The sequence below is a fragment of the Aedes albopictus genome, chromosome 2 (assembly GCF_035046485.1).
Source record: "Aedes albopictus strain Foshan chromosome 2, AalbF5, whole genome shotgun sequence".
Classification (NCBI taxonomy): Eukaryota; Metazoa; Arthropoda; class Insecta; order Diptera; family Culicidae; genus Aedes; species Aedes albopictus.
The window spans coordinates 165,433,310-165,449,246 of NC_085137.1; the positions used below are offsets into that span (position 1 = coordinate 165,433,310).

Sequence of the window (15,937 nt, forward strand, 5' to 3'; positions counted from 1 at the left end):
GAACTCAAATTTTGTGAGTTTGTCGGGAGTGGGATTCGATCCCAGGTCCTCGGCGTGATAGTCAAGTGTTCCAACCATCACACCAGGTCCACTCCAAATTTCAAGTTATTTTCAATAAGTTTAATGAAAACTTCATAAATTGTTGCTTTAACTTTAAAGAATTTATGAAAATCTGTACATTTTCACACATGTTTTAAAAAAATAAACACCAGTAAAAATTTAAAACCGTAAAAAACTACATAGTACATTTTTGTTAGTTTCTATTGAAATCTAGGACTTTCGGTGTTTGCTATACCCTCAAATATGGCAATACAGAAAAAATATGTATTGATACAGATTTTTGATAAAATAATCTGGCATCTCTGGGTGTAACTGCCTCAGATACGCTTCCCTTCGACCATTGAGACCAACCTGGCAGTTCTATGCGTGCCCGTTGTGCCACGCATGTCGAAACATCCTCCCCCCATAAGGATGCTAATAGTCATGAGACACGATAGATATCCTACCGGTGATGACACAGATCGCTTTGTGTGACACCTACACATGCGTCCTTCATACTTTCCAGCTTACCACGAAAGCTGTCAGAACCTAGTGCCATGTCCTAAGTATGGACAGACGCTTGCCCTTACTGGCATACACCACAGAGCTATTCTAGTACGAACCACCTTTGAGTTCGGACGCGCTTTGTAGCGCTCAGCGTGTATTTTTACTTTTTAACTTAAACATTTTTTTTTTTGCATACACGCTTTGTTTGACCCCGGGTCCGCGCGCGCGAACCTGTGTAAGTTTATTTTTTGTTTTTATCTTTCGTCGTCGTCGCGTAGTGTACTTTTTTTTTATCGTATTGACAAAGCCGCGCGTTTATAGTGAATCATGCGGTGCAGCGTAACATCGTGCAGCAACAAAGACGACCACTTCTTATGGAAGTGCGAATTTTGCGAAAAGCCCTACCATGCAGCTTGTATCGGAGTCCAGCGGAACCAAGAACACTTTATTAGAGCATTCATGGTACCACTATGTGACAACTGTCAAGAACATTTAAACGCTGGAATCGACACACGGAAGCTGCTTTGCAAGCAGGAAAGTCTATTGGAATCAATCCAAAAACAAACGGATGCATACCATAGAATTGCTGACGGTCTAAAAAAGATGTCAATGGTAGGCGACATCGTTGATAATTTAGATCATCTTCTTGTCAAGACGGAGCAATCGTTAATTGCCAACTCCGCGAAAAATGACAAACTTCAGAAAGATTTAGTCCAGCACATGCAATCATGCGAAAAAATCTTCAACCAAGCTGTAAAAGACGTTAACGATGCAAATACAACAAGTGCTGAATCACTAAACAAACAACTGTTGGGCCTTAAAAATGAGCTATCTCAGTTGACTACAATAACAGAACCAAACTCAGCCACCCCCAATACAAAAATCGGCACCAACATTTCAAAAGGGCTTAACTGCATTTTGAAACAAACCACTCTTTCACATCTGTGGGTCATATTTTAAGTTTCCCACGAAATTCACAAACATTACTAGACAGAGAAATTGCTCTTCTTTCCTATACTGGTGGTGATTTGCATGGCGGCATTGAAATACGATCCACAGATGTGGAACAGGGGTTTGTTTCAAAATGCAGTTACGCCCTTTTGAAATGTTGGTGCCGAAATGCTGGAGGAAATATTCGTAGAGATCAAATCGGTTGCAGATGCGGTCTCGAACATTAACAGCAAGACAAAAAATTACCCTCCAGGAAAGAACCTTACCTTAGCTGAAGAATTAGCTGAACAAGCAGAATCGACTGGCAAGCAACGCGAACAACTAAAACATGATCACTATTCTCCTGGTTGGCGATTTTTAGACAATAAATGGCGTTGGCGTCAAAGTTGGTCGAAATATGATGCCACCCTCGGAAACACAACTAAGAAGGTGACACGAAATAAAAAGCATCGAAAGCAAAATGTACACCAAGACTACAATAACAATGCGACCAACAAACCTACAGATAAACAACTTTTAGTGCAGTACTATATTTGATTTGATTCGATAATATCTTAGATTCAATTTTAAAGATTTCTGCAAATGTGTTAATCTAGCCATATGTAGTCCGGTAATGAAATTATTAGTAAGAAATAGTTCGAGGAAAGCGGGGGAAAGCGACTGTTGCTAGTTTCTCTAACATTGTAACCGGTACAAATAATGCTCAGCCATTTTCCTTTATTTTAAAAGTTCTAAATATTTTCGCAAACAACATAAATAAACGTGATTCGAAAGGGAATAGTATTAGATTACTAAATTCATATCCCCGGGATTCTCACATTGGTATCTCCTAGTATATCTTTCACAGATTATTCCCGAAATTCAATCAGTGATTCCTCCAGAATTCTTTTTACGTTTTCCCACGGGATCCCTTCAGGGATTTCTCCCGAGTTTCTTCTAGGATCTCCTCCAGAATTCCTTCATTGATATTTTCCAGAATTTCGATTTTTATTTTTACAGAGTTTGTAGGGATTCCTTCAAGGATTTTTTCGGGGATCCCTTTAGAGATTTCTCTCGAGATTCCTTCTGATAATCCTTCATTGGTTTATCCCTAGATTCCTTTCGGCATTACATCAGGTATTTCTCCCAAGATTCCTCCAGGAATGGACTCTTGGGTTTGATTTTAGATTTCACTACAGATTTCTTCCAGATTGTATCATTAATTTCACCTATGATTCCTTTGGGAATTTCCCCCGGGATTTCTTTAGGAATTTCTCTTTAGTTTCAATCAAAGAAGTATCCAAAAATAATTCCATGAATTTATTCAGAGATTTCTCCAAAACAATTTTCTTTCGAGATTTTTTAGGATTTTGGCATTTTATCCGGGATTGATACTTCGATTTTCCACCAAGTTTCTTCCATTCGTTGATTTTTCGAAATGGATAAGACATAAGAAAAGTTCCTTTCTGATATTAAGTTTTTTGTTTGCACCTTGTAAAAGAAAAAAAAAACAGCTATGCGGTTTTGGAAGGGCTGAAGAGTCTTACAGTCATACCTCGATATAACGTAACTTGTTTTTGGTTCCAACTTTTCACTGTTTAAATAATTAGAGTGGTTTACAAAATTTTCCATATGATATTACACCCCTCCTGGAACCAAGCCTGCTATCTTGCCTGCTATCCAGTTATGGGTTATACGACAAATTTCAAAGTTTTATAAGAATTTTCGATGTCACTGTTGATGAGAAATGTTATATAGCTCTTCGCGAAACAAACATTACATCTTCTACTCATTATTGACACTACATCCCTACTGGAACATAGCCTTTAAATTCTAAACGAGATGACAGTAGACAGCATTAATAGTGAACTCGATTTCATGTGATACTGGGTGTAAGAACGCCAGTAACGGTCCGCTTTGTCTTAGAGTAAATTTTGCAGAAAATCACTAGAGAAATTCTCTGATAAATCCCTGGAGGAACTTCTTGAGAAATCACTGGAGAAATTCGCGAAGAAATCCTCAGAAGAACTCTTGAAGGAATTTCTAAAGACATTCCTGAATAAATAATAGAACTCCGGGAGGAATGCCTGGAAAAAATCGTGCTTTATCCTCGGAAGGAATTTCTACCGCAATAACCACAGTGACTCCTGCGCATCAAAACCTGCGCCGCCGTGAGTCTTCTGCGACAAATGTGTTACTTGGGACTCTTTGAACAGGAATAGTTGAAATATTGGAACTTTTTGGAGGATCCTTGACTGGAGATATCCTAGTAGAAATTTTAAGAGGAACGACAGAATTAAACCTTGGAAAAATCTTGGACAGAATAAATCTTGAAAAGCAAATCTCTTTGGGGAATCCTACAGAAATCCCTTGAGAAACCACAGGGAAGATTTGTGTAGGAATCATATCAAGAACATCTGGAGCAATTAAGGCAGGCGTTCCTAAAGATATCATAGCAGATATAAAACTCAGTGAGAATTTATGGAGGAATCATAAAAGATTGAAGGATCCTTGGATAAATATCCTTAGAGAACTTCAGGAACTTCACGGGCCCATATAGCCGAGGCGGTAAACGCACGGGTATTCAGCATGACCATGCTGAGGGTGACGGGTTCGATTCCCGGTCGGTCCAGGATCTTTTCGTAAAGGAAATTTCCTTGACTTCCTTGGGCATAGAGTATCTTCGTGCCTGCCACACGATATACACATGCAAAATGGTCATTGGCAGAGGAAGCTCTCAGTTAATAACTGTGGAAGTGCTCAAAGAACACTAAGCTGAGAAGCAGGCTTTGTCCCAGTGAGGACGTTACGCCAAGAAGAAGAAGAAGAAGAACTTCAGGATGAATCACATGAGGTATTTCATAAGGCACTCAACCGGGAACTCCTGGGTGAATTCTTGAATTATTTCTAGAGGAATCCTGAGAGGAATTCCTGGAGGCATCATCGGATTATAGTTTTGCCTGCGTCACATAGATTTCTTACTTATAATCACACCAATAGATAACGCTTGATGTTTGACCAGTTCTAGATGCAAAAAGGAGAAGAATCTTGATTTAAGGACTGTTCATTTTATTAAGAGGACAACTTTTCAAGGCTATAAAAAGAAAACGCGTAGTTCAAATTTGAGCAGCCTTGGTTAGTTGTTCAGTACATTATATTAGCAGATAATAACCATAAATAAATTGGGTTAAAATTATTGAACTTCATAGAAATGCGGCAAAGTGTTTCGAGAGATCAATTTTTCAATTCCCAAAAACTAAAGATAAACACAAAATTTCTGTAAAACATCGGTGTATCGTTTTTAATTGCATAAAAGTGTTTGCCATGCTGCAGCAGTTTGAGTGATACATATTCTGGCAAAATATAAACCTAATCGGAATAATTGTTGTTAAGATATTAAAGTTACAAGTTGGACTCGATTTTCAGAATAAAATTTATTTGTTAATTAAAAATGTATAAAAATATTGAATTTTGAATGTTTTCAATGGACCTAGTCGAAAGTACTAATAATGCAATTTAAAAAGCAGAAAACCGCTTCTTGATAGCATTGTTGGCTTGGTTACTGTGCTTCATGGCAGTTACCGGAGATAAATCCGCTTCGTTCTTTGAAGGTTTTTCTAAATAACGATGTACTCTATTGAAAATACAACTTAACAATGATGTCGAAAATAAAAATTAACATGTAGTTATTTTCAAATAAGGTATATAATCACATAGGGTCAGACCTTGCTGAAAATAAATAATAATAAGCTTCTCTAGAATCAAAAACTTGCATTTATGGAGCAAAAAGTATGCGATTTTTCATTATGGCCATCATTAGGTATTAAATTTATGATGAAGAATGTACTTTAAAGCATATTTTTCTTCGGTATCATTTAGAATGCGATTCTCTTCTATACTGGACAAATTTTGAACTGATTCCGTAGTGTTATTGCATCACTGGACTTCAATAAGTATTTTTTATCAATTTCATTGATGACAAGGCAACTCACTATATCAAGCTGTATAATGCTTGGTGCATTATTACTGACCAACTATTACACTCTACCTTTAGAATAATAGTATTAGATCCCAACACATTGAAAAGTTCATGAAAATTTTAAAGTTATGTATGTGGAAAGTTGTGTAGAATTTTGAGGAATGAGGTTTTATTGAGTTTTAACGAAAACCGCTTCAGTTCCATAACTAAGGACAATTTGTATAATGTTATATTTTTCCTACACTGTAGAATAGCTATGGAAATTTATGCAAAAATCCGATAATGATTTTATTGAAAAATAAAAAAGATATCACACAAATAAGGCCGATGCAAATATTATTTTTCTTTTATGTCCGAGACCTCTCATCAGGTACGAGGGGGGGGACAAACATAAATAAGGAACAAACGAAAAAAAAACTATTGAAAAATTGGAATTTTTACCAACTATTGAAAAAAATATTTTTCAACTTTTGAAAAATAGTTGCTTGTAAAAAAATTGTCCATTGAAAATGGAGTCATGAGACGCCATGTTTTTTTTTCGCCCCTTCAATATTTTGAGATTTTTGAAGGGGGGGGGGTGACATAAAACAAATTAAATATAAAGAGACATGCTAAGTATTCGACTTATGTATGATCTTACAAACTTTTTGAGTTTTGACAATAAAAATGCACCAAGACAAAAAATTATGTAGCCAAAAATGCTAAAGTTAAATCACTATGGTGTCTTCGGCAAATAAGTTTCTTGTGTGATGACCAATAAATTTGCTGAAGACACTATAGCTATCTGACTTCAGCATTTTCGGCTACACCATTTTTTGTCTTGATGCATTTTTATTGTCAAAGTTCAACCTATCTGTAACTTTTGTATCAATAGTTATCACTGAACTTTTTCAATAGTTTTTGAAAATTGAAATGTTTTGTAGTTCGTCACAGAAAAATGAAAACAATCGGTTGAGACATAACTGAGATATGGCAATCCAAAGTTGACTAGTTTGTATGGGAAATCGGCTTTGGTGCATTTTTATTGTCCGATACTGTATGTCTTCAAAGGTTTCTCCAGAGATTTTTGAGAAATTCTGTCAAGAATGCCTTCGTAAAAATTTCTCTGAGTGGAGCGGACCTGGTGTGATGGTTAGAACACTTGACTATCACTCCGAGGACCTGGGATCGAATCCCACTCCCGACAAACTCGCAATATGTGAGTTCTTCCTTCGGAAGGGAAGTAAAGCGTGGGTCCCAAGATGAACTAGCCTAGGGCTAAAAATCTCGTTAATACAGATAAAAAAACATCTCTGAGATTTTTTTCGGAAAATCTTCCAGGGATTCCTTTAGAAAATCATGGTTTCCTATCACATTGCGCCAAAAGTTTCTAGACTAACGTAGAAATTTTTATAGGATCTCTTTTATTAAACCTTCTTTGGATTCCCTTTAATATTCCTTTATGGATTCCTTTGAACATCGTCGAGGAGTTTTATCAGAAAGCCTTACACCGTTTTTTGTGAAAGTTATTTTAGAACATCTTTTATGAGTTGTTTAAAAATTCCTTTTAAATTTCCTCCAGAGTATCCTCCAAACGTTTCTCAAAGAAACTTCTATAGATTTGCTCGGAAATTCCTCAATAGTTTTTTTTTTTTCAGAAATCCGTAAGAAAAGTATTTCAGGAATTCTTCCATGGATCCATTCAGAAAAGTTTCAATTCAAAATAAAAGTTCAGAATTCATCCATAAGTTTCTCAAAGCTTTTCTTAAGATGATTTTCCACATTTTTTTCCAAATTTCCCTTCAGATTCTTTCTTCCAAAATTGCTCCATGTGGCACTTCAGAAATTACTCCAGAAATTCAGTTTTGAAATCTACTAATATTTTTCCATCAGTTTCTTCAGAAAAAACTTTCGAAGATACTTTAGGAAATTTCTTCAGAGCTCCCTTAAGATATTTCTTCAAAAATAGTTCCAAAAATCTTTTAATGGGGCACGTTCGGTGTAGTACTAGATTTGTAGTAATGAGCTGAATTTTAGTATGATGAGAAGGTCAATCTCCGTTTCTGCAATGAAATGGTGCAAAAAGCGTGGGTATTATGATTCCTTGTCTAATTTGATGCTGTTTGAGCAAAACTTCGTGCAACAGTGTTGTTGTTTTCTCCATTTCTTGCAACATAAACAACATAGTTATCCGAAGTTTTGCTCAAACAGCATCAAATTAGGCTAGGAATCATAATACCCACGCTATTTGCACCATTTTATTACAGAAACGGAGAATTGACCTTCTCACCATACTAAAACTCAGCTCATTACTACAAATCTAGTACTTCACCGATCTGTCCTATTAAATTTCCCTTGGCTCCTTTTGAAACATCGCTGGGGTTGTTTTAGAAATTCTTCCAGTAAATTTTAATTTCCCTATGCATTCCATCAGAGCTTTCTACAGCACAGGTTCCCAACCGGTGGTCCGCGGCCCCCTAGGGGGGCGTGAACCCAGTCCAGGGGGGCCGTGGTGTTACCAAAAAATATTTTATATTGTAATTCTATTTTATGCAAATTATACCAATTTTAAATTTTGTAACATTGTTTTGCGTTTTTTTCCTAAATCGGTAATTCATAACACGTGAAAATGAGGGATGGGTTATAACCAATGATTCCCAGAGTGGGTGGAAATCATGTCGAAAGGGGGCAAAAATACTGTAAAAGTGGCGATTTTTTCTGTAGTTTCAAGAAACTTGTGCAGATGTTTATTCATTCATAATGATTATATTCCCTAATATTTCCAGGATTTTTTTTCTTCAGGATTAATAAAAATCCTGTCCAAAAACATCTCAGAAATCTTCATAAAAATTCAGAATTTAAAAGTTGGTACATGTATGGAATTAATTTTTGGAAGTGGTTCTTCTTCTTCTTCTTCTTTATGGCTCGACGTTCGCATTAGAACTTGGCCTGCCTCTCTTCATCATAGTGTTCTTAGAGCACTTCCACATTTATTAATTGAAGGGCTTTCTTTGCCTGCCAATGCATGAATTTGTACATTGTGTGGCAAGTACAATGATACACTATGCCCAGAGCAGTCGAGAAAATTTTCCCGACTGGAACGGGAATCGAACCCGCCGTTTCTGGACTGGCGATCCATAGCCTCAACCACTTGGCTAATTGGAAATGGTTCTGGAGACTAAAAACATCTCGGAATTCGGAAATCTATTAAAAAGTTTTTAATCGATTTGATTTCAGAATATTTTTGTGAATATTTAAGATTTATTTTTACTGAAATTGTAAAAGAAGATTTTTCTGACTTTAAAAGAAAATTTGTTTTATATTTATAGGCAGATTTTTTCAGACAGATTTATGGTAGTATTCGTTAGAATGCTCCATTTTTGGTAAAATCCACCATCCTAAAAAAAGAAAAAAGTCATGATTTCTGTTGTAGTTCGTCAAACTGTCTTTGTGGATATTTCAGAACAAGTTTCCAGGAGAATTGAGAATTTGTTTTATCTCTAGGAGTGGTTTGGAAAACACAGGAATTTAGCGAGACATTCGTTAAACCCCCTTTTCATTTTGTTAGGGTTAACCACTACCAAACTCCCTACCGCCTCCCCCCAGAGGCACAATTTGAGGAACAAATTTTCAGTATAAAACGCTCTAAGAAGAAAAAAATGTTCGGCTGCGCCGCTACCTTTAGCTACGGCTTAAACTGAATGTAAATGGCATAATTGTTTACGAAGTGTTAGTGTCAAATAAAAAAAAGTATTATTGATCGTCTAAAATCCTACTCACAGTAATTTTTTGGCTACGCCACTATACCCACATAGCTCGGTTTCGTTTTTCAAATTCATGTTTTTTTCTAAAAATTTTCATTGGGCCCCAGACGTTTTGACAATCTTTAAAGGGGGTCGCCAGCTCCAGCAATTTTTCCAAAGATTCTTTCATAAACATCTTCCAGTGGTTTCTTCAGAAAATCTTCCAGAGATTACTTCTGAAATTCATACTGTTATTTCTCAAAGAAGTTCATAAGTAATTCGTTTAGGAATGGATGCTCTATGGATTCCATTAAAAATTCCCGCAGAAATTTGTCAAGAAACTTCTTAAGGGATACATCCTGCTGAAGTTCCTCCAGAGATTCTAACATTATAAATTTCAATGCAGGAGTTCATACAGAAATTCCTTCCGTATTTCCTCTAGATATTCGTCCATGTTTTTCCCGGAAATTTCTCCGGTATGGAATTTCTCGGAATTCCTTCAGCAAGGAATGCTCAAGGAATAGGTTCAGAAAACCGTCCAAGAATTTTATCAAAGGATTTCTCCAGGGATTTTCAAAACAAAAACATCAATAAACTTTTCTGGGAATTCCACCAAGGGTTTCTCGAAGAGTCTCTCCAAATACTTCTCCAGCCCTATGAAAGTTGTTACAAAGTTCACCGGAAATTTCTCCTGGAATTCATCTAGAATTTTCAATTAACTTCTTTAATTATTCATCTAGAGATTCATTCACAACTACTTCTGAGATTTTACATAGATTCTACTGGACATTTTTTTTTAGAAAATCCACAATGGATTCTTTCAAAAATTTTAGCTCGGATTACTTCTGAAATTCCTTCAGGAATATCTCCTGAAACTATGTCAGAATTACAGGGATTTTTTCAGGAATTTCAGCAAGGGATTTCTTCGAAACTTCCTCCATGGAGTTGTTCAGATATTCCTCTAAAAATGTCTTCAAAAATCCTACAGTGATTTTTTCGGAAATTCTTCCATGGGTTCTTTCAAAAATTCATTGAAAAGATCATTCAAGAATTCTTGAAAAAAATCTAACAAGGATTTTTTTTAGAAACTGTTACTGCTGTTTTGGCAGAAATATCTCCTGGGATTCCTTCACAGATTCTTGCAGGAAGTTTTTCAGATATACCTCCAGGAATCTTTTTTTTTTGCAGAAGTTTTCCCAGAAATGGCACAAAAAATACTGGGAGAAATGTCCAAAGAATTCCTTAAGGAATTTTTCAACAAAATCCCCGGTGGATTGTCTGAAAGATCCAGGATGGAGATTGCTAGGGGCAATTCTTGAATTTTTTCTATCTTGTAGATGAAACTGGAAACTGGATGAATACCTGGGACAACACCTGAAGAAACCTCTTCAAACTCCAGAGGAAATCATTATGAGAAGCTTCTGGAGGAACCCTGGAAGTAGTTATATGGAAAATGAATGCATAAATTGGTGCGGTTCGTGATGAAACTCCACTACATATTCCTGAAGAAATCCTTGGAAGACCTCGTGGGATTATCTCTAGAGGAATTCTTTAAAGAATTTTTGATCAATTGCTGAAGAGATTAGTACACAAAAGTCCCTGGAGAAAATTCCAAAGGGAAACCTGGGAAAACAAACAAAAACCTGGTGGACTTCTTTACATAGAGAAACGCTGAAAAAAGAAATCTGAAAAAATGCATTTTAAAGAATTTTTGAGAGAATATCTGGCACAACTGAGAGCTCTTTGCTCTTTGGCTGTTCATAGAAGCAATGCCTGGAGAACAACCAGGAGATACTTCTTGAGAGTTTATCAATTGAATTTCTAATTAAATTCCTGAAACAATCCCTAAATACACGAAGTTATTCATGAGAGGCTCTGGAGAAAAATCAACAATATTTTTTGAAAGAGCTAACGGAGAAATTTCAAAATTTCTAAATGAAAACCTTAGAAAACCCTCTTGGAGTTGCATCTTTTGATGAAATCTTTGGAGGAATTCCTGGAGGAACCCTTGCAGTAATCACAAGAACAATTTCTTGAAAAAATTCTAGAAGAAAATAAATACAAAAAGAAAACTCTGGGAAATCTGATAATCTTGCACATACGCGAACTGCTATAGCAATCCTTGAAGGAATTTCCAAATGAACCCCTGAAGGAATTTCATAAAGATCCCGTGGACTAGTTTCGAAGAATTAAAGAAGGAATTCATGAAATAATCTCGAGAGGAATCTCAAAGGAATGTATCGATAGGTATGCATTCAAAAGGGATACCTAGGAGAATCTTTGTAGAAATCTGCTGAAATCATTCTAGAGAAGCTTGCAAAAATCTTCTTTCTTAAAAAAAATTGGAAAAAAATGGAGACAAATTTAAAGGAGATCATGGAAAGGAATACATTCTAAAAGAAATCTTGGCGGATCTTTTAGGAGAACTCTTGCTAAACTTATGAAAGGTAGGTCCTGGGACCATTTGGACAAAGGGATTATTTTGGTTCCCATAAATGGTCCTGGACCCTACTCCTGCATAAATGCCCCTTCCTCGATAGTTTCAGAAACATTTCTTTAAAAAAAATAGTTGATGGATGGGTTTCCCCGGAAAATTTTAATTAGGCACACGGTTTTCATGAAAATTTGAAATTCCATATTAGGCGCAATATTGAAGTAATTTCCATGAAGGCGTGCCAGTAAAGGGGCACAGCAATTACGAAACCTTGAGTAACACGCACTGATTTTACCATGACAGCACTGTAATTATAAGATCATTCTAATCTGATAGGGGTAGGCGGGGCATTATGGACACCCGGGGCAGAATGGACACCCTCAATATTTTGAAATATGCGAACTTTTTTGAACTTTTAATGAATGGAGAATATAGTCCATTTGTCTAAAACGTAGTTTCAGGAAAGAAACATTCGAAATTAAAATTATACTTGGTTTTACACGAAAAAGTTGCGTCCTCCGTTTTTTGCGCATGGAAATTATAATTTTCACACCATCTTAAATAAGATTTAGTGATTAATTTATTGCAGGTCTATTAAAACCTGATATTTCTAGAACACCTGCAAGTAGTTTTGCTGTATCTACATGCTTAACATGTTTATATTTTCTTCTTTATTATATCAAAAATCAAGTTTGGAAATATCTTCTGCTGCCGGGGCAAAATGGACACTCACCTTTTTGAAAGAAGCGGCAAGGGAAAAATATAAGCTAAATCACAAACCAACCAAATTTTTCGATTTCAGTACATTTCCGGTTAAATGTTCACTATAGTAGACATAGGGTAAAACAAATTGGTCAAAAAACGACAGCAGTGGAAAATAGTTGTTCTAGGCACAGCTGTACATGCCGACTAAAACGAAGCTTTATCCATAACAGCCTGAAATTAAATTGACTGAACGAAAATGAACTATTTCGACGTATTATTCATCCATAATAGTTGTTCTGTAATGAAACGACTTTATAGGTGTAAATAATGTACGAAATTCGTAAAAGTCTCATGGTGTCCATATTGCCCCATGGGGGTGTTCATTCTGCCCCGTATGCTTGAAGACGGTCATGAAAAACTAACATTTTTCGTAACATTTTTTGAAGTGGATAAATCTTTTTTCTTCGTGAGCATTCTTATGCAATAGATGCTTAATATACTTTAATAGGATACATGTATAAAAAAACTAAACTTTTTTGACATCTTGCCAGGTAAAGTTGGCAAAAACCTTAGGGTGTCCATAATGCCCCGCCTACCCCTATATTCAAAAAAAATCAATTTATCATTTCAGTTCCATCTGAACCAGCACACCGGATCACGCCCATTCAAATGCCCACAATGCCCGAAGACGTTCGCCAGCTCCGGTAACTGCTTTTCCCACCGCAAACGCATGCACCCATCCGGTATAACCGCAGCGGAAGAGAAAGAGCACGCCCATAAACCCCCAGTAAAAGTGCAATAAACATTCAACAATTTCTTTCTTTTCTTTTTCTTGGCGTAACGTCCTCACTGGGACAAAGCCTGCTTCTCAGCTTAGTGTTCTATGAGCACTTCCACAGTTATTAACTGAGAGCTTCCTCTGCCAATGACCATTTTGCATGTGTATATCGTGTGGCAGGCACGAAGATACTCTATGCCCAAGGAAGTCAAGGAAATTTCCTTCACGAAAAGATCCTGGACCGACCGGGAATCGAACCCGTCACCCTCAGCATGGTCATGCTGAATACCCGTGCGTTTACCGCCTCGGCTATATGGGCCCCCACATTCAACAATTATCTCTGTAATATAATGCAATAGGTATAAGACCGCGAAATATTTGGATCTTGAACTCGAACGTAGAGCTACCCCCAGCCACTGTGATACAAAGTACAATGATGTAAATAACTTATCCCCGATAAAATGTTGAGTTTTTGAATTCTATTTAAGATATTATCAATTGTCGAGGGGAACGACACTAGTTTTGCCAAGCCCAAAACCCCAAACACCCAAAAAAAAAGCTGAAAAAAGGTCAAAAAAGTCGCTAAAACCCGCAAAAGTTTTGCGGGTTTTACCGGGGTTTTTCGACTTTTTCCGGCTTTTTTTTGGGTTTTTTGGCTTGTTGCTCCCCCTGTTATTTGTGCATATTCCGTTCAAATTACAGAAAAGTAGAAACCGTATGAAATAATACAAAAGTTTAAAAAATAAGAAGTTTGTAATTCAGTTACATTCAAATTTTACGTGTACCCTTACACTAATAAGATACAATTACAATTACAATTACAGTAAGAAATAAAGTGAAATCGTCAAGGAATTGGCATCCCTATCCCACTAATGCAATGTTTTCGTAGCCAGCATAACAGCGGCTCAAGCGTAGGGCTCAAGCTGACAACCTATCTTTCAACACAGCAGCATAATTTTAATGCGGGGTAAGAAAACAAGAAGACCATAACAGTCCCCTGGAAATCGTCGAAACGGAGCTTCGTTTGTCCCTCTAGTGTCATTTGTCCGAAACTACCATCATGCGCGTGACAGCCCATCCAATCCACAAACCAAACAAAATCCAAGCGTCACCGATCACGAAACGTTCACGAGATGTCAAATTTGACCTTCAAAATACCTTCATCGGTGGGCCGTTCTTTCAGTGGGAGCTTGATGGAAGAATCAGAATGTTGATGGGAAAAGCTAAAATTTTAGTTATTAATGGCTAAAACCCATCCATTTTTGCTCAAAAAAAATATAATTACGATTCCGTACGAAAGGATCAGGATTTTCATCAGGTTTATCACCTTTATCAATGAAATCACCCAACAGCCCAGCCCACTTCTTTCAACGCCAATGCTTCCCATCCACGTTCTACAGCCGTGCTGCGCTGGAGATTCGCACGGCTCTGCCGCCATCTCACTCACACACCGATAACGGTACTCGTAGTAAAAAGCAACGGTCTCTTTCGTTGTTTGTCTGGTCTGCTGGCGGCTACTACGACCTACGCCGTTCTCTGGCTGGGCGATGCGAGCGCACACAAAACCAAAATTGCAACTTTCATTGACATTCAGTCGTGCTTTCGATTTCGTTCGGTTCGGTTCGCAAAAAATAATCTAATCCAGCCAGCCCGCTGGAGTAGCTCCCACAATCTCTCTGTCTGATTGGGGCAAGGGCACACCGCACTCATCTCCTCTTTTGCCTAGGTCGCGGTGAGTGGAAAAGAACTGGTTCCTTTTTTCGATTTGGCGCTGATAGTGGAGTCTCACTATCAGTCACCTTTCGGGGCCTGGTTCGGTTCTGGTGTTGCTAATTTTCGTGCAAAAAAAGAAGAGTTTGGTGACATTTTTGTCGTGCCGCGCGTGGTAGAAAGAAGAAAGTGTCGTCTCGCACGGTTGAAGTGTTGGTCATCCGATTAATTCGCGAATAGTGATAATATTGGCTCAAGAGTGGTGGTGAATTTGGCGGTGAAGCAGAGTGATAAAGTGTCCCAAACGCCAGGAAAAAAATCGGTCAAACAAAAATTTGCTAAATTCTTAAGTGAAAATCAAGATATTCACAGCCAGTCAGTCAGCTGTTGGAGCAGAGTAAATTTTTCATGATGTCATCCAACAACAGCGTCGATGTGCTGGAGGACGGCGCGTTCGCCGCCAGCAAGAACAGTTGGAATCGGTACTATTCCAACAGCGTCGTCCAGCCTCTGCTAACAGGTAGGTCCTGCCTGGTTATTGCTATTACATACCTACTTGCTACTTGCATCATCCATTGACTATAATCTTCGCGTAATTATGAACTCTCTCTTCTCAATGAGCTGCTAAACATGTATGCTCTTGTATCAATTCCTAGTTGTTTTTCTCTTAATGTGTACGGTAATAAATAACTTCGAAGCTTGAGCACGAGTAAATGTGACCATCACTGTCGTGGAGATCGTTTTAAAATTGATGTTCAAAGACATCAAATTTTTAAATAAAAGTAGGCGAATACAGACGTCAATAAATTAGATAGAAAGTTTTTTTTACATCAAGCATAGGGGAGAATGAGCACATCTTTAAAATTCACATAAACAAACATGAAACATTGTATTAAGCAAAACAAAAGCACCGTAAAAAGTTTATGAACAAAACAACAATTTTAAGTAAAAAAAGCATAATACAAGAGAAAATACAAATTCTGCAATAACTCAGTATTAGTAGTAAAATATTTCTCAGATTTCCGATGTTATGTAACTCTAAATTTGTCTTAATTGATAGATTATGCGCTATATCTATATACATGGCACGGTGTGTTTATAGAGCAACTTTAAAACAAAAAAAAAGTAAGTCT

The 15,937-nt window shown here is 37.1% G+C and overlaps 2 protein-coding genes across 2 annotated transcripts in view; both read left to right on the top strand.

The window, feature by feature from the left end:
* The window catches only part of LOC109398720 (uncharacterized), a 28,202-nt gene extending 15,077 nt beyond the window's left edge, over positions 1 to 13,125 (top strand). The window contains exon 4 of the mRNA XM_029858972.2: positions 12,948 to 13,125. Coding sequence (XP_029714832.1) covers positions 12,948 to 13,118 — 171 coding nt within the window. The 3' untranslated portion in view covers positions 13,119 to 13,125. The remainder of the gene's footprint in view (positions 1 to 12,947) is intronic.
* A 1,489-nt stretch (positions 13,126 to 14,614) lies between these two features.
* LOC109407088 (nicotinate phosphoribosyltransferase) overlaps positions 14,615 to 15,937 on the top strand; it is a 45,469-nt gene continuing 44,146 nt past the window's right edge. The window contains exon 1 of the mRNA XM_062847848.1: positions 14,615 to 15,324. Within this exon, the coding sequence (XP_062703832.1) occupies positions 15,213 to 15,324 (112 nt within the window). The 5' untranslated portion in view covers positions 14,615 to 15,212. The remainder of the gene's footprint in view (positions 15,325 to 15,937) is intronic.